This window comes from Cydia amplana, chromosome 3 (assembly GCF_948474715.1).
Source record: "Cydia amplana chromosome 3, ilCydAmpl1.1, whole genome shotgun sequence".
In the NCBI taxonomy this organism is placed as follows: Eukaryota; Metazoa; Arthropoda; class Insecta; order Lepidoptera; family Tortricidae; genus Cydia; species Cydia amplana.
Genome location: NC_086071.1, coordinates 1,410,670 through 1,434,024, shown reverse-complemented (window position 1 = coordinate 1,434,024; position 23,355 = coordinate 1,410,670). Strand labels below are relative to the sequence as shown.

The following is a 23,355-nucleotide window of genomic DNA, read 5'->3' as shown; positions in this document are numbered from 1 at the left end:
TCGCGCGGAAAAACTAACTAGGTAGGTAGGTACTTAGGTAGTTATGGGTGTTAAATTAGATACTTATCACTTTACATAGTCACACTATTTTATATCCAGCGAGAATAATGGTGCATCCGTTTATTTTACACTTTCATTAATCCTACCGAACATGTAACACGTTAACTACAGTTGAACAAATCCTGTTTGTAAAATGAGAAAAAGTCATTATTATTGGAGTTTAATATTTTTTGTAAGTAAATGTTTGTTATGTTATCTATACACTATGGCAATTTAGGCGTAGGGCAAGGGGCTAGACTAATTTACATTTACCTACTTAATTCCTAAAGCTTTTATTCAATAGCTGAGCTTTTTGATTTGCTAATTAATAATTTAATTAAATACTAATGCTCAATGAACATGGCTCTTTGGCGACATGATCATTATTAAAGTAACCTCGATTTATCCGACAGATCGAGATAAGTGGTACTCTCGTTGATATAAACGAAATCAAGAATAATATTTTAAAATGGAAACAACAGAACACACTAAATTTTAGTGAGGTCAGATTCAAACAGTTCTTTCTCAATTTACCTACATATTTATATTATTGATTATTTTATGTACCATCACGCTCCGCGATTGTTGCGCCATTTGGGGGCCTAGCTAAATTGGTTGTCCAATACTTACGCTATAGAATTTCCAACATACTTAGCAAGAACCCTAAATGGCATAACAATCACGTGTGGTGACTGACTGTACCTATTCAACTTTTAATAGTTATAATGAAATAAACTATAATATTGAACTTGATTTTTAATTTTTATGCAGATTGGGGCATCATCTAGTGGTATCTTCGACTTTACTGATGTTAAAAATAAAATTTTACAATGGAAAAATCAAAAATTGGCTGCTCTTTGTCCGACGAATGGGTAATTATAATAATTGATTATTTTTATGACTGCAGTGAATAAATTGATGACATGAATGCAATTAATAAATGATTACGATTAGGTATGATAATATGTAGATACCGCTGGAGTGACGAAACCCAAAAAGACCTGTCCGCCCTTGGAATACCCAACTGGCGCGAAGTGGCACAGAATAGGGTAGAGTGGCGCTCTCTTGTGTCAGAGGCCAAGATCCTCTTTGGGTCTCTGAGCCAGTGATGTATGTATGTATATGTAGGTACCTAGTTACTAATTATTATAGTAAAATATTCCTTGATAACTCGGTCAAGCAACTACATATCTTGTTTAAAATTTCCATTAATTTGGCTCAATCTATTCTCTTTGCCGTATGATGTTTTAGATGAATAGTTTTATTTTGATTTTTATCTTTTTTGTCTGTGTGCTCATGTACAGTCACGCTCCGCGATTTTTGGCCATTTAAGGTTCTAGCTAAATTGGACATTCCATGGCGTAAGTATTGACAAATCAATTTAGCTAGGACTCTAAATGGCTCAACAATCGGGGAGCGTGATGATACCTTTATAATTCTACTTTAACATATTTAAGTACAAACGTGGTTAAGTAGTTAAGTAAGGCTTATTATTAACTGGGCAACTAAAATATTAAACAGGAACTTTCATTGGGCATATAATAATATAATTTGGCTGTGCATTAATATTTTGGCGCCTAAAAAAATATTTTAGCCTCAAATATAAGCATCATATTATTAAAAAAAACTGGCAGCAAAATCAAGCCACCTAAAAAAATTATATGGAACTTAAAGTGATAGGTTGGCATCTAAAATAATAAATTGGCAACTAATATTGTATAGCGATCATAAAATTTAGTTGTCATCTAGTTATTCACACCTAAGTAATCAACTAATCATAACTGAGCATATCGTTTCAGCTAGGTAGTATTTTAACACGAAAGCAGTTAAATTTAATGAATATTGGTCACATTTTACACAAAACACCTCAAATTAATTTACCAATACGCAATGGTCAGTTTACTTATAGTCGAAATTTCTAATCAAGAAACGCCTAATGGCCATTATACCATTAGATCTTTAAATTTATAATTACTAATTTCAATAGTTACCACTGTGTTCTGCTAGAGTCAACAGATAGGTGCGACGACGAGCGAAGCGAGGAGGAGCGTGTTAGGTTGACCGTGTAATGACCATACAAAATATTTTAAAATAACTTCATTTTTATATTAATAGATAGCCGTTTTCTTTTTAAAATGTGCTTCATAAATAGTCTCCAATATATTAATTCAGTTGCCAAATAAATACTTGGTACCTGGCCAAAAATATTCAAATGCTGTAACGGCTTTAAAATACAGCCCATATTGATATATTTTAAGACTCCGTGTTTGTTGCCAAACTATTAATTTTAGTAGCCATTTCTATTTTTTTAAACTACCCAAAATCGATTAATTAGTTGACCGGTTAAATACGTGCCGTTAAATAATAAGTTGTACTAATGAAGGTCGTATAGTGAGAAATAATCGATTATTCTAATATAAACTTTACTTACAGGGCGCAACTTCAAAATTTGCTAAATTTAGTTTGTAGTACAGCTCAACCTACCAATATTACACTAAGAGACGGGTGTATAACATGTTTTTCCCGAGTTACTTCCATGCCAGAGGTTAGTAAGTTTCTCTAAGGTAATACAAATGAAATATATTGTTAAACCCTTTTCTTGGAAAAAAAAAATACTTGCACATAATAGAGTCTTATAAAAATATCTTCGTTAAAATACAAAAAAAAGTCAGCTCTAAAATTATGCATCTTGTTAGATACGATACTAAGAAAAGGGTCAATAATGCCAATAACTACTTAATTTATAGGTACGTTTGCTATATTTTTAGGGTCCTCAAGAATTAACTGCGTTAAGCGCTTGTGCCTCGCAGTACTTCGTGAATACAACTTACGCTGCCTGCGCGACTGCACTCGCTGTAAGTAATTATATTCTGTAAAATAATACTTGAAGTTTTCAGGCCCATAATACATATACAACATACATTAACTATTTCCAGACATTGGCATCTTCAGCTTTGAACGTACAGCCTTCTGGTTGCTTCATAGGTTATTGCGATTTTGTACGCTGTCTAAGGAGAACTAACTCAATTAATTTGGTGAGTATAAAATTTAATTACAATCCCTATTTAATCTCTGCTCTTATCCAAATTATATGGCTACTAGAATCACGCTTCACCTGGCACTTAGAAGTCATTAAATTTTTAACTATTTTTTTGTAATGATATTGTATAAATATATATATGAGGAGGTAGGTACTTTTGGAAATCTTAGAAAGACTTTTAAGTTTTTTTTTTGATACCTTGGAATCATTAAAAAAAGGCCTTTTCAGGCGGGATAATCAAATTGACATTTAGATTAGAAAAAAAAATTACAATTTCATAGTGGAATTGGCGAGCCAATGCCCTCCAATTTCATTTTTGTATCAATACCACCTGATGAAATTGGCAATTCAATCAGGTAGGGCGGAAAATTGTCCCGTCTGGAATGGCATTAAGAGAGAAGGATTTACCCAGTAGTAGGACACTCTAGACTTATAAAAAAATAAGCGGCCATTTCTTCTTTCAGATAACTCAATGTACTCGAGAAGCGAGAACAGGTGTTAATATAACACTCGATGCCGACAACGTGCGATTTTATACTAACGTGACATCCTGTATCTTAGCTAAATCACGCTGCAGTACCTATAATCCAATCACTGGTGAACCACAAACCCCAGGATATACGTCGTCCGGTGCTAGAATCAGTAACGCGTTGCAGTTTTCAGCAGCGGGTGAATTAAGGATACTTGCTTTCTCTGCTTCCACATCAGTAGTAACTTCCTTCTGTTCTACATCATCGAATCTCACACAAACTAGTTGGCTCACTAACGTTTGCTAGCTTGCATTAGTAGTAAAAATAAATAGAAACCACGTATATGTACGTAAAAGTGTATTTAGAATTTTCAATCAAATCTTTTAACATTTTAAGGATCACATTGGATCGTTGATTGGACTAGAATTCCAGTTATTGAAATAAAGCTTTTATAATCTGTTACATCTATATGACTCTCTGTGACATCGATTCGTCAAATGTCAAACAAATGACAAATACCTTCTATGCAAATATGACAACTAAATCCATCTGTCATTTTTTACCCAACAACAGTGTCGGGCAAGTTTAAAAGTTTGTTTTGGATTGTGTTTTAATTATACGCACCGTTCATGGAAGTAATTAACAATAAGTTGTTTACGAGCATTCCATTCTGAAAATTCCAGTCTTCAAAATCCGTGAGTGTTTCATATTTATACATTGTTTTTCTTATCGTACCCTTACATTCCTTAATAACATAACCTTCACATTCATTTTCGATTGTTCTTCTGATTCAATACGGCCTATATGATGGGGTTAGTGTTATCTAATAGATAACACTTCGTACTTATTTAAATATTGATACCAGTCGGCGCGAAGATACAGTAAGGTTTTGCAGGGTCATTTATTATAAGTAGCATTTGGGCTTCAGTGAGTAATACATTTTAATAAATCAATGCATTTATCCTGTTCGTCTGTGATTCACGTATGTATTCAGTAAACGAACCACGACTTTTAAATTCTCTTCGTAAATGTAAAACTGTAGTTTTTTCTCAAGGTACAATTTGCCTTTTCAAACTAAACTAAAAGATCTCTAAATTATGCTAAAGACTACAAAATACATTGTAATTAAATATAAATTAAAAATAAAGCTTATACCCGCCTAAGGTAATAACCCCAGGTCGGGCCCCCCCTGTGCAAGGGTGCCCTCAAGGCTGGCTACATTCCGACCTTGAAAGTGATTGCTTTGGAATGAGCCAGTCCTGGGGCCAATCATCATCTCAATTTGGAAAAGGTTGTGAATGTTATGGCTCCATGCAAATATGCCATACGGTGTCCTGACATTCTTAAGGCTGTCGTAGTGGGACAGACGGCCAGTGCTCTGTTGGCAGGAGAGCCTATGGGAGTCCAGACTGTCTACTTCTGTCCTGCAGAGACACTAGTGGGGGACAACTATTTTGGCATTTGTCTTGAATGGCAAACAATATGTTATAATTATACATTCTTTATATTTTGATTATACTCTAAGAGACCAAGATCACAAATACCTATCTATCCTATTGGATATGAACACGACTAAGTGGTCCCTACTGTATACTGTATCTTCTACTAGTTTTTGAATGGATGGAGAAATAAAACAAGGAGATGGGCTATGTCTAAAAATCGCAATAGCTCATTTAAGAAATAGTGTTTTTCTAGACTTAACACAAAACACAAAAGCTAATCACTGTTGATTTATGTCTAGTGAAATTAGTTTCACCATGAATCATTCAAAACTGTCAAGTGTGTTTGTGATTAATTTATAAATATTTAACTGAACTTCTACTTAATACATGTTGCTTGGATTTATACCTATGAGTATACACATACATGTAATAAAATCAGTTTTTGCTAGTCTTAATCTCTGTTGCCACTTTACGTAACCTAGGTTTTGCGGTCTTTGATTTTTTCTTTACTTTCTTTGTTGATTGAGTAGAATCATCAGTATCAGAGTTTTCTGACAATATCAAGCTATTAATTTTGTTATTCCTTTTGCTCTGGACGGCTGTTGTCACAAAGGCACCTTTCCTAAATCTGGACTTTGCTTGTTTGTCAGGATTGTTTGATTTTTGTGAAGGCTGTTGTGTGTTCTGAGGTATATCCGTAAAACTTGGATTATTCATGTATGGAGATCCCTCTGACTTAGTATGTTTTAGCCTGAAAGAAGAAGAGATTGTTTACAAGTGCTATTTTTTCCTTAATAATGTCTTGCTATCTTGGTTAGGGCGTCAACTAGCTAACATCCATCACATGCGTCTGCGCCAGTGAATGTTGCTCATTTTTCGTTAAACCGGTCACCCACTCCGTGCAACCACGCCAGCTAGTGGACGCTCTTAACGCCGCGTCCGGGAACTTTATGCCTTTGTTGTCCAAACTGTCAGTAATGGTGCCTTACTTCTTTGTTACAATTTATAGGGTATTTTTCAAAGTTTTTATAAAAACTACAAGAACTTACTTTCCCTTTTTCTTCCAACTTTTGGGTGATTTGCCAGCAGACTCTGTCACTTCATCTCCAGCATTTGGCACTTTAAGAGAAATTTTTTTGGTCTTGGTTTTTTTCTTTTTTTTGTTGTCTTTACTCTTTTTTCTTTCTCCTTCAATTTCCTCCAGTTTTTTTGAACAGGACCTTAAATTTAGAATAAGTATAAAATTAAAATGACTTTACTTTATTTAAATTATAAAATACTAAGGCTATCAAGTCCCCTTAAAGTGTCTTTAGTACATAATTAGTAATTGAGAAAAATTATGAATTTTAGTTGGTCTGCTAGAGTTTGAATAAAATAAAATTTTAAATACCGTAACAAAGCCTCACTGTCTGTGAAGTAAGAGTTCATGGCAAAACTAGAGATACCCCAGGACAGGGGCCCCTTCTCTTCAGCCGGAACACCGGTCCAAACATTTCTCTTCAACACATTCAGTTTCACCTGTAGCTCTGCGGGTTGCAAGCTTCTGCTCTTAATGTCTGATAGAAACCTGGAAAACAAACAAGTTAAGTGTTTTTTTATTTTATTAAATACATTTCATATATGTACTACATATATGTGTACATCATACTCATACTCATACTCATATTTTATTAATAATATAAATTACAGGTCAGGCTTACATGACTAATCTACATTGTAGGTAGATAAATACACAATTTTCATATTCAAACATTTGAGAAACATATATGTGTCATTTCATATATGTGTTTCATCTACTGTTATATCTCTTTTTCTTACTTTGGAGGAGGCAAGCGTCTAAATTGGTGCCACGAAGAGGGGATTAATCTTGGCTTCTCTGTAGGTTCATTAAACATGGATACGCTGCGTGGTCGCCTACCTAGAGGAGTTTTCTTCTCCTTGTCCGATTGATATGGAGAATCACTTGTCTGAAAATAAACATAGTCAAAAGACTTAACAGAAATTTCTTCTATTCTGCAATGCAATACCTTTATGATTGATGTAACATTTACTGCAAATACTTTACCGGTGCCGGTATAATTTTTAGCTCTGGCGGCATCTTCTTCTTCCTCCTAGGTTTAGATTTGGTGAAATGCAGAAGTTTTTGAACTCTTCTTATTGGACTGAGATTTTCATCACATGATTCAGCATCCGAGGACCCGTCTGTCATTGCATCTGATGTCAAATCAATTGTCGCTCTTGAAACCTAAAATAATATCAATTAAATCACTCCACATAAGATAACACTTTAACTTTTACAAACTCATATTACCTGCAAAGTTTCTCGCTTAGTTTTCTTCTTTTCGATCCTGTTAATTTTCTCCAATTTTATTCTTTGTTTTATCGGTTGCTGCAAAGGAGGATCATTTTGTATTTTGTAAGATCCTAGGTCCAAGTAAGAGGGCATTCTGTGCTCTATACTCACATCACTAATATCTCTGTGGATATTGGGCAAAATGGGAGAGGATGGTGGTGCAGGCTGCAGTATCTCTGGTGGTCTTCGTATAGCACCTGATTCTGAACTACTACTGGACGTATCTCCCTCGTCGCTGAAAAATACATTTATTGTATCAATTGAAATACAATTTTGAGGGTAACTTTAAACCCTAAATCCAATAAATACCTGGAGTAATCAGACAAATCAATATTGGTTGGTTCGTCGGCATTTGACCCTTCTTTCAACAGCCTTGTTACAATTTTCGTCCTCAGCCTTTCTTTACTAGGGTTTTCGTCGTAAAAGTCGAGTAAAGTTTCACAAAACGTTCGTCCCAAACTCTCGTAATCTTGAACCGAGAAGTGCGTGGACATCCTGCTGCCCAGCTCCGATCCCCCGAACGATGCTTCCATCGTGTAACTGTTTGCTACACCGAGCATCCACACAACTACTCTACCAGTTCCTTCTTTACTTCGTTGGATTCTAAATTTGCAATTTTCAAAGGAGAACTGTAATAATTTGTACCTTTTTAGTGTCTTGTTTAAGTAAACAGAATTTTTAGTATTAGGTATTTTAATTTATCTATTTTTATAAATACCTTGTCTGCAGCGTTTTTGTGTAACATCAAGGGAAAAACTTGTTCTTGTAACCTTCTATCCGAATTTCTTCTACTCTCACAGCCGTAAATAAATATATTGTGTTTTCGAGAATGGGCATGTAAATCCAAGTACATCGCTACACCACATTCCTCCTGCAATCTGAATATAGTTTATTTATGATATGTATAAGTATATTGCTCATTGCTATATACCTGTGAAATTAATGTGTGGAAAATTTGGTCGTACATATTTTTTTGTAATTTCCTCAATAAAACGAAATTTAATGTTTTAACTTTTTTTACTAATAATACATGTCAGAGGCTTAGGGCTTGCAATTCGAATATTCGAATATTCGAATTTGTCGAATATTCGACCTGTTTTGATATTCGAATATTCGGCCGCTCAGGTTTCGAATATTCGAATATTTTTTATTACTATAAAAAACCTATTTCATCCGCTGTAGTTACAGTTTCTGTGTGTTTTCCGGGTATTTACAGTGAATGAGGAACGGTATAGGTACCCAAATACGAAGGAAATAATATTTTACTGTATTCCTCTCGATAGACTTCGCGAATACAGTGAAACCTAAGTCAATTTGAAAGAAAACGAAATCAAAAAGTATGTTATTTTTACGGTGCGTAAGTTTTAAGTTAAAGGGTCATTCTGTTTATTCAGTACAAGCGTACGTTAAGCGAATTTTTGAAGTCTAAACCTTGCCATGCCACTTATCGCAATTCTCAAATGATTAAAAACCAAACCTGCCCAACTAGGTAATCTAACCATGCACCTTTAGCTGACGCATAATCCACCCAGTAGTCAAGAGTCAACTAACTATTATATAATTAGGCGACCAACAGGAATAGAAACTTGCCAAAACAAATAAAGTCAATAAAGATTCAAAATACAATGGAAATAAAGGCCTTTTTACAGGCTCCTGAGTGACTACAACTTAATTTAAATCATAAAATAATTACCTACTGAAAAAATATCTTACATACCTAGGTGTTTGGATGGTTAAAGTTATATTATTTCATGCATGGACGCATTTATAATAATTATAATAAAAGTTTTATCTAGAAATATTGAATACGTCTAATTTTGGCGTTTTACTTGATTTTATAAATGTGGGCATCTCATAGTAGGATGATAAAATCTAGTCAATTAAGTGGATTTCTGCTAAATATCATTAGTTTTAGCAATATGTGAAAAAAGCTTTTGAATAAAACGATAATAAACCGATTTCTCGTTCCTTTTCTTATTTTTTATAATATTCGAATAATTATTCGAATATGTCGTCAGAAAAAGTCGAATATTCGAATACCTGAAAGTTTCGAATATTTGCAATCCCTACAGAGGCTATAAAAATGCAATACAAAAGTTACTCAAGTTTATGCGTGTGTATGACATTACGTACTTTAGACTTCACCTTCGTCATCATTCGCTAAACAACATAATCAGAAACTTCTTTACTAGCTTTTTGCCACTTCGCCTTAAAAGTTTTAACGTCTTTACAATCCGTTTTATACTTTTTTTAGATTTTTTTTCACTATGGCCCAATATTTCTCAATGGGCCTCAGTTCTGGGCAATTGGGGGGATTTGCTTGTTTTGGTACTACGGTTACGTTATTATTTCTGTACCACTCCATGACAACCGCACTGTAATGGCATGTCGCCAAATCCGGCCAAAACAGTACAGAACCCGTATGTTGTTGGATGAAAGGCAGCAATCTCTTTTGCAGACACTCCTTCTTGTAAACTTCTCCATTGATTGTCCCAGAAGCCACGAAAAATTTGCTCCTCTTACCGCAGGAGCATATCGCTTGCCAAATCATGTGACGTTTTGGGAATTTTGATAATTTAATTTTTTTATATTCATCAGGAATAGTTGCCTTATTTTTTGCCACATAAAACTGTTGCCCAGGTAACTGATTAAAATCAGCCTTGACGTATGTTTCGTCATCCATGACTAGGCAATCATATTTTGTCAGAAACTGGTCGTACAATTTTCTACAGCGTGATTTGACAGAATTTTCTTGTTTTTTTGACCTATTAGGTCTGACTACAGCTTTATAAGTCTTTAAACCTTCGTAACGTTTAATTTTCTGCACATACGATTTGGACACTTTCAACTTTTTTGCAACATCTCGGATAGATATGCCCGGATTTCTCGTAAAACACTCGACTACCTTCTTTGCCTTTTTTTTGTCCACAGGTCCACTTTTTCTACCGCTTCCTTGCTTCCGTTCCACAGTCAAGTCCTTTTTGAACTTAGAAAATACCGATTGTACCGTCGATTTATTGATTTTCAGACACTTAGCAATGTCGTTTTGTGAAATGCCTAGATTTTCTTGAAACATGTTCACGATTTTTTTTCGTATTGCAAGTTCTTTGGAGGGCATTCTTTTAATTACATCATATATTATAAAAATACCGAAACAGATTGATAGAATCGAGTATTGACAATAAGGTTTGACATAATTTTTTTTGTTTTTAAAACAAATGAACGCCGACAGACTGCATTCAAACCGACCAGATTTTTTCATGTCCACACTTTAAGTAAAAAGGACGCACGCAAAAATAACGATGTAATGTAACTTAATAGATAATAATTAATATCGTGATATGGACAAGTATGAATCGGAAAAAATACCTCCGTATCATCAGTTTTGTATGCCAGACAGGTGGATATGTTTCTCTTATAACGGTCCGATATTGCCTGTTCAAATCCTTTCCGGTCAATGAACAGCGATTATTACCCACGATTACCTGGAATATTTGTAAACTGTTAACAACATGCCACCGTTTGTGTGTAGTGAATAAAATCTAGGCCAACTACTCACGCCATCCGGGTTCAACATTGGCACTAGTTTGAATATAAACTTTTCCCGCAACTCGCGTGCTTGGTTTGAGTCACCGGTTAAGTAATCTATAAAACCTTTCATCATCCATGACGATGGAGTTTCCCCGGGATGTACTCTCCCTGTTATAACAACTGCCTTCTTTTTCTGTGAAATCATAAAAAAATCTATCAAGATTCTACACTAATACAACCTTTGAAAAATAGAACTTGATGCTTGGATCACCTTTGGCTCCATTTCGTTGGGGTTTGGAGGTGCAGTTATGGTAAGATAGTACACATTATTTCCAGCCAAAGTTCGACAAAGTAGTCTCAATTTAGAGAAAGTAGATTTGACTGGATGTGACTGTAATCTCGATAAGTATTCCTGTAGATCGGAGTACGTGTATGGGTAGCAGTGCGCGATGTACACCGCGTCATCCGTGTGAGGAAATTCTATGTTAAACGTCAAGGTGTAGTACGGGAATTGTTCCTCTTCTTCGCATCTGTAAACATGATATACGTTTCCCTTTATCAAGATCATAGCGAAGCTACAATTTACATCCGATTAGGTAGTTTATTATTACTTACGTAGGGTCATTCTTGTAGTACGCGATGTTATCGCCGCACCGCCTCCAACCAATCGAATGTAGGTTTGCGTCTTTTGTGGAGTACAGTAAAGGTCGCATGCCTTCGTTGTATAAGCTTTCCGCTTTCGACAAGTTTACTATAGAAAACCTGGATAGACATTAAAATAATTAACCTGGATAATTCACAGGACGCGCAGAGGGGTACCTAAGATTATTTATTTGATAAGTGTTTTACCAAAAATGACATTTTTGTAAAATTATATGTTAATACCTGTACATCATTTGCTTTTTCGTGTTTGTCACTTTAAAATAAAACCATTGCATATGCCTATTCGTGTAGAGATCGGTACGGAGGTGAAGTTCGTAATACGAAGATGTAATTTTCACTGCTTTTGCTAGGTTCCCACTTTCGAATCGCGATTCAAATCGTAATTCATCATCACCACCGGCACTGGCACAAGCTGATATGAACAGTCTGGACCCCCCCACGGTAGATCTACTAAACTGAAAAAAAAAATATAAAAAGCCTGTGAAACAAATATTAACAGTGGATGCGTCTTTTTTTAAACATTTTTTATTTTACTTGAATTGTTGTTACTCATCTCATATCTATAAATTATAATTTAGTTTTTTATAGTCTCCAGGAGTTTGAATTAGTAAGGTCCTAACCGCAGTTAAATACACCAGTGGCGGCGCGTCAAACATACCTATCCATATGCAAGCCGGGCTTCTAATTTGACTTACATATTTCCTTTACAACTCTGCTCACACGTCCAAAAAAGGCAAGCCGGTGGGATCGGCTTTTATGGACGCGCCGCCACTGAAATACACACAAAAAGATAAGCCTTAAACACAGACAGGCGGAGGAGAGGTATAGGTAACTGATGGTACCTATGTCACTAACTCAGTCCATAGTGCCAAAATCTTCAATCGTCTTCGGATAATGATACTTCATCATTGGATGTTGTCGATGATGTACAAATGACTCACATAATTCACGGCACTCATCGGGTAATACTGGAAGATGACTGTCCCAGCTTCTTCACCGACTGGTTGTGGTCGCAGCTCCTTCCCCGTGGCATTGTAGTAGGGTTCCGGACACGCCGGACTCCATGATACGTGATGTATCCTTTCCTCCACTACCTATGTAGCGAACGAAGATTAAACAGGTACAGTCGCAGGCCAAAAACATCTAAACACGCATTCTAAAAGGCGCTAACTATGCAAGTATGCATATACGGTGTAAGGTGAAGGCGCGGCGCAGGCATGATGCCGCTTCAAAACTTTTCATAGGTACATAATGTAGGAAGGTGACCTGTCGTGAATCGTGAATTATAATCATGCAGACGAGCGACGTCGCGGGCAGAAAAATGTGACTTATATGTAGTGTCCTAGTGTCCAACTGAAACAGGATTTTTTGCTGAAGGTTCGGTTTGCGCTTTGCGCGGCCGAAACCTAACCTTCGGTCAAAACATGATTTTTATGCCGTAACCGTAACCGAAACTTGTGTATTCCCATTTGTTCCCGCCGGGCACAGATGGGAGTAGTGTGTTTTATATGAATCATACCTACTCATTTAATTTTGTCTCAGTCTCATGTATGGCGGGCGGTCACGTGGGGCGGGCAAAAAATAGGAATACACACCGAAATTACGATCGGACACCAGTTGTATTAACTTTAGATCTTACTTGACATTCCGAGGGCCATCTAGGCGCTTGTTGAGGACAGTCCAGTTCCTTAGGCAGAGCGAATAAATCCCGAGGCTCCTTAAGCTTCGCCGTAGTCCGGAACGTCTTTGCGTCCGTGCTCACTTCGAATTGATTAGTCTTGATGTTGTTTTGAAGAAAGTTTGATATAAACGTTCCTGTTGATAGAGCGAAAGCGAAGTTTTTGATTGCGTGACGATTAATTAGTCTGAACGAATTACTCGCTAAACACTTGAAATTGGAATTTAGTTTAGAACTAAATTTGGGCTGTTGGTATCTTTATATGGCAGACTTACGCCTTTATTGTGTCGGAAGTAAAAAAAGCGAAGGTAAGAATATTACTTTTGTAGTACAGTCAGCATCAATAGTAGCGGATGAAACAACAAGCCTAGCAACCCTCTAATACTTTTCCAAAAAAAAAACATGCACCAACACGCTTTGGTGCATGATAACTCTAGCTATTCGTTGTTTTTTCAGTTGTTACCATTGATAACTTCGCGGTAACTAGTGGGATTGAATAACCCCAACATTAGGTGCATTGCCTTCTCGCGGCGTTGTGTAGGTATATGAGACTATGTTAGTTGTCAGTCTTCTTATTATTATTCGGTAATATGGCGCGGATCTAGTGATGGAGTCGAAAGGAAATCTCCAAACGAAAAGTTGCAATGCAACCAGCCAACCACATCGTGGGCCTATAAAATCGTCTCCAGTACGGATATGATGGTCGTTCTTGTCTTTGTCTACGTGACAGCGTGATAAAACGGTGTCCGTCACTTTCTTTCCCACGGTGTTAAACAGTGACAGTTATTTTATCACGTGGATAAAGATGGATAAAGCTATCCATAATAGGCTGGCTGGACTATACCTACCTAATTGATAGATGTGTAAACAAATCTGCGGTTAGATAAATTCGATTTTAAACTAATATTAATAAACATTTTTTACAGAACCAGATGACATTAACATTATTAATTATTACGTTTATAAAACTTCCACAATTTCATTTACCTTTATTGCAAATAGGAAAGAGGGATGCTTGTAACGATTTAACTTGCTCTAAATTGGCTATTAGCAAATTGTCTTCCAATACTGGGTCTCTAATGGGGATGGGGAGTGCTAATGTCACCGTAGTACTCTCTATATACTCTTGCTTCCTTTGTTCTTCCATTTCGACCATCATTGCGTTGTCCTGTGCTCTTTCGAGTTGTTTCCACCATAACATTTTACGGAGGATTGAGATACATTCACGGTTCTGCGCGCGCGAACTGGCAATTAGTTATCAGATTGTTATCTCTCCTTGGCGAGCTTATGGTTACCATCGTTACGGGCTGGCGTGTTGTTGTGACTGCAAACAGGCGTGCAGCCTGGCCTCGCGGCGGCGGCCAGAGTCGAACTGACGACGATCTCGTGTAAGGGCCTAATATTTTGGGTATCGGAAGACTATTACCTTCGTATCATGCTTCGATCGCACTAAATCTCGTTCATTTGCGTCAGAAGGGCATCGCTTGTTAACATACCTTTATCGCAATTTTAGAGGCCTAGTTATGTTATATGCAGTATATGAAGTATATCACTTAGTAATCTTATTTGCGTTTTATGCTTAAACGAGCGATTCGATGAAAATCCACTTTATTGATGTTACTGGGGTTCCATGACCTTATAAAAATAGCATCATTATCTATAAATAAACCGATCTGCTCTCCTGATAAGAACGATTTTACTATGTACTTATAATATAGGTACATAATTATACTGGAATTATTCTTATTTGAGTCTTTTGACACATTATGACTGACGTATATAGAGATGTAACTAACCCAAATCGATTGTCACAGCAAGCGATTACGATTGGATGTCACCTAGAGGTATCGAATTGTGACGTTTAATGAATTTTTATTTGAGATTTAAATAAAGCTAGAATTATATGGTTAATAAATAATAATAAGACGATATAATAAATTTAATAATCATTTGTTATAAATATCGAATAACTATTGTAATATCAATGATTTATAACAACATTTACCTAGATTTAATAATGATTAAAAAGTTGAAGTGTAAAATGTATATTTTACGAATAAAACATTGAATTGAATTGAATTGTCGCGACCTAAAATGAAAAATTTATATCGATTTACTTAGGCGACTATCGATTCATATAACGATTCATAACGGTGGTGTCCGGCCAACCCTAAATTAAAAAAAAAAAAGACGTAAAACGTAAACGTTCGCAGTGCAATTATCTTCCTTTGTAATTTCGATGTGCAAGATATTTTACGTTCTATTGCTGTTGTCAGTGTCATGTGTCAAATGACGCAAATAGGACTGCACAAGGTATAGGTATAGGTTGACAATATAGGGTGAAATTGGTTATATTTGACATACATTTATTCATAATATTTTAAATGTTACATACCATTATTGTTTTGCTGCTCGCATTGTTCGGCTTCCGATTTTATTTCTAAATTATCCGACATGACTTTAAATTCTTCCCCATCAAATTTTATTTAAATCCATTCATATCTAACGAGTTCTAAAGGTACGGCGGGTTACGTCCCTTAGCCGCGTGCTGCCTGGTGCCAAATAATGCTGCCAGCAGGCACCCCTTACACCTCTACACTGCGCGTCGAGTCCAAAACTACATGTAAAACTGGATATACCAACGTATATGAAGAATTTTCCGCCTAAACACCCGCAAATGCGTGTTCAATGTTCACCAGTGTGATTAGATTAAATGTTACACACAGTTTTCTAGGAAAATCCACGGTTTATAAAGCGGTTACCCCGTAGGAACGTAACGTTTTCCTGGAAAGCCTGAAAGGTGACTGCACTTCGCGGTAGCGCCGGCTCGCGGCTATGTGAAAACCCAACTTCGCTAATGGCCCTATTACGGTAATAAAACTTAAATTTGCTCGTAGAGCTACGAAGGAAAAGATCTGATGATAAGAATGTGGAGACTTTGTGAAGTTATGATAGTTGGCAGTATTTTTGCTTGATAAGTTGCACGCGACGTGGGTAAATGACAATGAAATTGTATTTTAGTCATTGTCACTACGTGTAATTTGTGTGGTTATTAGACTTATTAGTTATCATCATCATCATCGGTCACCAAATGATTATTCAGTCGCCATCAGATATATCGGAGCGGCTAAGTTGTTCACAATATCTGAACACGGACTCTAACGCCCAGCCCTAGTAGCACGGTCGCATTTTTATCGTTTATCACCATGCCTGTCACGTTCTAACAAGTATGTAAGTGCGAAAGTGACGGGCATAGTGATAGTCGATAAAAATGGAACCGTGCTGAGCCCGCTGACCCCCGAGTCCCCCGACAATAGAGGCGTGTTCAGACTCAGATATATGTGACCGCCTTAGCCGCTCCGATATATCTGATGGCTAATGTACTAACGTACTTATATTTAATTTGATGTTTTATAGTTAGTATTTTCGTCGCTTTGGTGTGGTGAAGAATTTTGTGTTTCACTCGGTCGCAAAATTTGTTTAACCCTCATGCCTTGAAACCCTCGCAACGCTCAAGATTCCACTTTTCGAACCACTTGCTACGTTCAGTTTTGGAATCTTTCACTAGCTCGGGTATCAATATATTAGCACAAGCGGTTAAACAACAACTTTGTCTTTGTAAAACAAGTAACTATTGACATTGGACATGGACATGGAGTTGTTCGCATGACTCTTGGTCCTACTTAAACGTAAAAATAAGATTGTCCTCGTAATGACTAATGACATACGCTTAGCGAATCATGAATTAAATTAGCTATATAGACGACTGTGAAAGCTTTTAGTTCTTTTACGTAAGCAACTGTTGCCTAGGATACAGTGATAGCAAAATCGATCCCAGCTAGCAAGAAAACCTGTTCCTAGAGCTTTATGGTAAGATTAAAATAGAAAATAGCCTAGTAACCTATGATTTCATTTAAAATATTGACCTTGCTTGGTTATAATTATAACTCGGAAATCGTCCGCCCTTATGTTTTATGCATGAAAAGACACGGCATCGTTTCACGTCATTCATTTGCGCACCTTCAGCTTTTTACCTACGTGTAGCTGTAGATACATTTACGCATATATCTAGATACATTTGTAGCGTCTATTGAATAAAGCAATTCCCTTTACAAATTGAATATGGAAGGCGGGGAAACCTACCTATTATTGTCGCAGAAAATACTACATTGTGTCAACGGTGAAAGTAGTAGTATTCTTTAACTTGTATTTAATTAAATACGGGGCATTTTAAACCTTTTGCCATAATCGAAGTAACTGAATACCTATACATAGGTCATAAATGAGCAACTTTTATTGTCTCACATTTATAGACCTATCGCGAAATTTATCATACACTTCATCTTTTTCATATAGGTACTTTTCGTCGGGTAGCTGCACAAATCTCTGTTTTAACATTTTGCTAGGACATCAGTTAGCCGCGACCACGACCAGTGACACCTGTGTCGAAACGTCGGTATATAAAGGTAATAAAATAAATTTCGCGAGACCCGTCTATAAATGTGAGTTAATATGTGTTCAAACCGCGAAAGTTTTAAATATTATAACTTTTATTGTGGCACCAAACCCCCAAATCGCTAAAAAAAAACACAACAGGTTGCACTTAGGGAGTCAGGGAGTGCCGGCAGAAGTGAAAACTCAATCACTATTGCAAAATGTCTGCAGCTCTATGTATAATTGAGGTTAACGCCATGTAGCGTTATTTCCTCGCATTACTTGAAACCCCTAAGCACATCACTGTTAGTACTCGAGTTATATTAATACTAGTTAGAGGGAAACTCACTAGATGGCATTTAAATCAATAAAGAAAAACTCAATGACATTGAAGTAACAGTTTTTCGATCAGGTCACGTGTCCGTCTTACGGCTTACGGTCACGTGACACCTGTTACGAGTTTAACATGTATTCCCCATCACAAAAAGTGCACAGCGCCGCTAAAGAAGTTTTCACTTCAAAAACAATTCAAAGCGACTTCAGTATGGATAGCCTCCTAAGTCCCAGAGTCATTTTTGCATTGCAATTCCCAATTCGATTTGAATGTTAAATAATTGTCATTTTAAAAGGACATCGTAACTTATAAGATTAAACTAAGGGTTAAATCTACGATGGCATGCGTGTTGGGTCTCTATTGTTTCCCAAATAGTTTTAAGTCATAATGTATTGTTTGCCCGCATTTTCGTTAGTCATAATTCATTTGGTTCAAAAACGCGTCACTTTTCAGGATGGCCATACGTATAAAACAAACCTAACCTAACCTAACCTATCTATAGGATAACCCAACGAAAATCCTGAAATGTTAACGGTTTCAGTTTTATGACTAATGATAATATAACAAACAATACTCACATTATGACTTAAAACTTTATGGGAAACAACGGGACCCCGTGTGGGGTTTGCCTCGTTCAGTGTCCCGCCACAGTGTCCCAAGGGAAGGAAAGGTGAGTGACCGGACGGCCCCTGGTACGGGTCGCCGCGGATCGATCCACTAGTGACTACTACACCATTATTGCTTCTGCCAATAAGTAAGCTCGTTGATGATTAGGCTGCGTTTCCACCAGAGATGTGCGAGGATGCGTAGCGAGGGATGTGTTAACAACCAATCGAATCACTTCATTTGTTTTCCTCGCTTAGCGTGTAGTGATTCTATTGATTCTTAACAAACACATCCCTCGCAACGCATCCTCGCTCATCTCATGTGGAAATGCAGCCTTAATGACGTTTAAACTTTTAGTTATTGCAAGTTAGGTACCTATATTTTTCGATCTGAATCTTCTTTTGGCTATTATATCACGTCGATTTATATACGAATGTAAGTTTTTACACACTTTTTATCGTTTCCGTTGGCATGGCATTTGCAATGACAAAGTGTAGCATGTCATAACATAATTAATGAAAATATGACGATTCATAATGACAACTACTCACTTTGCACATTAAATTGCAAAATTATAAACTGAAATAGATGTAGGTAATATTATATTACTAATATACAAAGGAAAAGGTGACCCAGGCCTCCAGTGCCCAGGCCTGGAATCGAACCAGCGTCCTCTGCAATCGCGGCAGATGCTTAAAACCACTCTGCCACCCGGCAGTGTTGGCCGAAAGTTAATGCAAATTGAAAATGCTGGCCATTAACCATTATAAATTGAATCGTAAACTATAATCGTCCGATACGGTTTAAGGTTCAATTTATAATGGTTAATGGCCAACATTTTCAATTCGCATTAACTTTCGGCCAACACTGCCACCCGGGTCACAGCGGAAGGTGCGAAGTCGGTGGAGGGGGAAGTGGTGCTGATCGTCACAAACACGGGTAATCTTATGGAATGTCCGACATTAGTACTAGCGGCAGCCGCTTGAACAAATTTTTACTCCATAAGATTTAACGTAGAATGTCCGACACAATGAGGGCAACACCAGTCGTGCACATAGCGAATAGGGCTCAGGGAATAAAAATCATCAAGCAACGGAACTGCAGTAAAGCAGTTATTGGAGAATCGCCTATAATTCACATATTTCTGTTTACAGAAGGCAGTAAACCTGCAGACTGATCGATCCACTGATAATACTGATGAATGTAACGTATTGCGGCTTTTCATGTCTAGGCTTTGACGGTTGATTCAAGTCTGTTAGTACGTGGTATCTTTAAATTATCAGGCGTATTCTGATTTTAATAACAAGATATGAATAAGATTTGTATTAGATATGAATCTGATCGGTCTGTGTCAAAAGTGACATTTCCTCAACTAAAAACATGACTTTTTATACATAAATATCTAATTCATGTCCTGTTATTAAAATCGGAACGCGCCTATATATAAATGCTTAGCCACTGGAAAATAGTTCTTAACGGCCTGTTTTAAGGTCGGTCATGAACGCACGGTAGAATTTAGTTAATCGATCGATGGATAACAACGGAGCTGATTCATAATGCTTTCCGAGCGCGTCGCCTCGACTGACGCATTACCAGTTATATAAAGGAACTAGCGACCTGTCCCGGCTTCGCACGGATTAACAAATTATACATAAACCTTCCTCTTAAATCACTCTGTCTATTAAAAAAAAACCGTTGCGTAGTTTTAAAGCTCTAAGCATTCAGACAGACAGACAGACAGACAGCGGGAAGCGCATTGATATAGTATAAACTAGCAAAAAGCAGAGCTTTGTAAGGGCTCGCGGAGTTTTCCTACCTAAACGTACCGGACCGCGACTTTGATCCAGTCCAAGGCTTGTTCTATGATCGATCGAGTGGGTCCGTTAAGAACGCAGCTATAAGTGAGAGCAAGAAAGAAATATACTAACCGGACCCCGGTTGCTGTCTGGTAAGCCTGTCTGTTACAGCTTTTACTTCGTCCATTAAAAACGTGTCCAGACGACAAAATCAAATTGCCAATATCATCCACATATAATATACAATTTCATAAGCGCTTATTATTACATCCTACACGGTCGCCCAGTACTTTTTGTAAGGAAGCCAACTGGCTTTCCTACATAATGTTGGGTCAGCGAGCCAATGTCCTTGAATTTAATTTTTGCGTCCACACCACACAGTTGAGCGAAAAACAATCCCGTCTGGACACCTACTGGCGGTAATCACGCTGCTCCGCACATAAACAAACACACAGTTCCACTAGGTACAGCCAGGGTTCAGCATCAGCACTATCTTGGGTACTGCTCTTCTAAGTGCTCATTAAGACATGTCAGATGACCAAAACAGCGTGTGCCTATGTTGCCCCAAACCTATCTTGGGTACTAATCTCCTAAGTGCAACGAACCTGAGTTCCACTAGGTACTGCCAGAGTTCAGCATCAGCTATATCTTGGGTACTGCTCTCCCAAGTGCTCATCATGACGAGTCGGATGTCCAAAACAGCGTGTGTCTATGTTGCACCAAACCTGAGTAGCAATAAGTACAGCCAGGGTTCAGTATAAGCTTTATCTTGGGTACTGCTCTCCCAAGTGCTCATTATGACGAGTCGGATGTCCAAAACAGCGTGTGTCTATGTTGCACCAAACCTGAGTTGCAATAAGTACAGCCAGGGTTCAGTATCAGCTTTATCTTGGGTACTACTCTCCTAAGTGCTCATCGATACGAGTCGGATGACCAAAACAGCGTGTGCCTATGTTGCAACAAATCTGAGTTCCACTAGGTACTGACAGGGTTCAGCATCAGCTCTATCTTGGGTACTGCTCTCCCAAGTGCTCATCATGACGAGTCGGATGTCCAAAACATCGTGTGTCTCTATGTTGCATCAAACCTGAGTTCCACTAGGTACAGCCAAGGTTCAGCATCAGCTCTAAAAGTGCTCATCAAGACGTGTCGATTGATTAAGACAGCGTGTGCCTGTGTGCACCAAACCTGAGTTCCACTAGGAACTGCCAGGGTTCTGGGTCATTTTGTTGAACTGCACGCCGACGTTGCAATTGGCGTGCAGTCGGCGTGTAGTTCCCATACAAGTTGCAGTCGTGTATCGGCCCTAAGTCGCTGAAGTTTGTATTATAATATGATCTTTATTTATAATTTATAATTTTAGCAGTTCCAAGCAATAGTAACACTAAAGGCGCCATTGATTAATTACGTAAGACAATTTTTTCCAGTTTTTGACCCCCTTCCCTATATGTAAGAATAGGCTGACCCCCTCCCCCTCTCATCCCTATATTATCCATATATTACGTAAGAATCTAAAGGAAAAAATGAGTACACGTTTGGTTTGTTTTAGTGTTTATTATTCAAAAAAATATTTTTATGAATGTTTATTTGTACGTACGTTGGTACAGGAGAAAGGTACTTGAGCTCGTTTTAGCTAACTCTGCACCGTGTTTGATAGCATAGAGTGTAGAAGTTCATATTATTATTATTTTAAACGTCATAATTTCGTAGAAATTAAAAAAAATCGCATCTTTGTGATCTTACTTACGTAAGAACTATAAAAAACCCCTCCCTCCCCCTAGTAACAAAAAATTGGAAAAAATAAGATAATTATGTTCGACCCCCCTCCACCCCAAAATCGTCTTACGTAATAAATGAATGGCGCCAAAACTGTTTCTCGAACTGAAAATACCCGATTTACGTTTGCTAACACAACATGACTGATCAGTTCATCAGCGTCACAAAACATACGAGTAAATTGACCTCCGCAGTGAATATACAGCAAGATTGATTGTTCTAGTCTAGTAGGTAGGTATTCACAGAAACTTAATTGCTAAATTGGGAATCAAACCAAGCGAAGCGAGGTGGGTCTGAATCCAAAATGTTAACCCACTTTTGTATTCATCGTTGTTAATGGCGTAAGCGCCATCGACATTATTGAAATTGAAAACACCACATAGGTATCGTTGTCTGAGTCTTACCCACAACACAAGCCTTCTTGAGCTTTTCTGGGGCTTAGTCAATTTGTATAACGACGTCCAATATTTTTTTTTTTTTACTTTTAACGCCATCTGTTAGAAATAAATAATTAACATTAGCACGAAAGTTAATTCATTATTTTGCCAACAGATGGCGCTAGTAGTAATACAAAGTGTTATTACATTATTTAATTTTTTTAGGTTTATAAAATGATATTTTTCTGTTTGATAACACATCTAGACATGAATTTAAATTACTATGTTAAATCTCAAACCTAACAGTGCAGTAGTTTTTCCGTAAAGTGTACCACAAGAATGCATAGTTTGTCGAATAGTGATAGGGCTCGCTTCGCTCGCCCTAATAACTGGATACCCAATCAGCCGCCAAAAATGGCCCCACAAAAGTAATGTCAAAACAGATCATGCATCACTTTTTCGTTTAGTCTTGTTTGAAACGCTCAAATGTGAAGTTGTCAACAATTACGAAATGTGCCGTTAAAATATGTAAAAATAACAATGATAAAACAAGGAAAAAGGATGGAATGTATTTCTTTCGGTTAGTTCTTTGGATAGCATTACATAATTTATGTAATCTGGTGGTAATTATATGGTTTTGAATAAATTAATTTGTTAGTATCAAACAAGGGATGTCAAGGAACAAAAATCTAATGATTCAATGTGAGGTCAATATTTTTTTATATTTTTATATGGAATTCATAAGGAATAATATTATGTTTAAATTCAAGATTTCCAAGAAAACCTATGCCACGTGCAAAGTGGACTGCTATTTAA

General features: G+C 37.1%; 3 protein-coding genes across 6 annotated transcripts in view; 2 read left to right on the top strand and 1 right to left on the bottom strand.

Moving 5' to 3' along the window:
* The first annotated feature begins 105 nt into the window (after positions 1-105).
* On the top strand, positions 106-3,891 carry LOC134662874 (uncharacterized). Of its 2 annotated transcripts, XM_063519182.1 has the most exons (7): positions 106-232; positions 453-542; positions 811-911; positions 2,473-2,584; positions 2,808-2,894; positions 2,976-3,074; positions 3,544-3,891. In XM_063519182.1, the coding sequence occupies exons 1-7, from the start codon at positions 194-196 to the stop codon at positions 3,853-3,855; spliced, it is 840 nt and encodes a 279-aa protein (XP_063375252.1). In that variant the 5' UTR covers positions 106-193; the 3' UTR covers positions 3,856-3,891. The 2 variants fall into 2 exon arrangements, with proteins under 2 accessions (XP_063375252.1, XP_063375253.1); XM_063519183.1 differs by lacking the exon at positions 453-542.
* A 1,535-nt stretch (positions 3,892-5,426) lies between these two features.
* LOC134662345 (cytosolic carboxypeptidase Nna1) lies at positions 5,427-15,681 on the bottom strand. Of its 3 annotated transcripts, XM_063518535.1 has the most exons (17): positions 14,204-14,735; positions 13,178-13,353; positions 12,480-12,632; positions 11,761-11,993; positions 11,491-11,637; positions 11,147-11,405; positions 10,904-11,068; positions 10,714-10,829; positions 8,063-8,222; positions 7,654-7,973; positions 7,456-7,579; positions 7,303-7,380; positions 7,057-7,236; positions 6,810-6,958; positions 6,382-6,558; positions 6,041-6,211; positions 5,427-5,742 (listed from the first exon to the last, which is right to left on the bottom strand). In XM_063518535.1, exons 1-17 carry the CDS (start codon positions 14,415-14,417, stop codon positions 5,427-5,429), a joined length of 3,138 nt encoding a protein of 1,045 aa, XP_063374605.1. In that variant the 5' UTR covers positions 14,418-14,735. The 3 variants fall into 3 exon arrangements, with proteins under 3 accessions (XP_063374605.1, XP_063374606.1, XP_063374604.1); XM_063518536.1 differs by lacking the exon at positions 14,204-14,735 and adding an exon at positions 15,612-15,681 and having other exon boundaries at positions 7,303-7,579; XM_063518534.1 differs by having other exon boundaries at positions 7,303-7,579.
* A 1,345-nt stretch (positions 15,682-17,026) lies between these two features.
* The window catches only part of LOC134662637 (glutamine-dependent NAD(+) synthetase), a 31,107-nt gene continuing 24,778 nt past the window's right edge, over positions 17,027-23,355 (top strand). The window contains exon 1 of the mRNA XM_063518909.1: positions 17,027-17,086. The gene's annotated coding sequence lies outside the window, so the exon portion shown is untranslated. The remainder of the gene's footprint in view (positions 17,087-23,355) is intronic.

Bases quoted from the DNA above. Each gene is read 5' to 3' on its own strand.
- LOC134662345 (XM_063518534.1), bottom strand. From the start codon at position 14,417: ATGTTATGGTGGAAACAACTCGAAAGAGCACAGGACAACGCAATGATG. The intron at 12,633-13,177 runs GTAAGATCTAAA...TTCGCTACATAG, and splicing joins GATGGCCCTCGGAATGTCAA to GTAGTGGAGGAAAGGATACA. The intron at 8,223-10,713 runs GTATTTTTTCCG...AACTATATTCAG, and splicing joins ACAAAACTGATGATACGGAG to ATTGCAGGAGGAATGTGGTG.
- LOC134662874 (XM_063519182.1), top strand. From the start codon at position 194: ATGAGAAAAAGTCATTATTATTGGAGTTTAATATTTTTT. The intron at 543-810 runs GTCAGATTCAAA...ATTTTTATGCAG, and splicing joins ACACACTAAATTTTAGTGAG to ATTGGGGCATCATCTAGTGG. The intron at 3,075-3,543 runs GTGAGTATAAAA...TTCTTCTTTCAG, and splicing joins GAACTAACTCAATTAATTTG to ATAACTCAATGTACTCGAGA.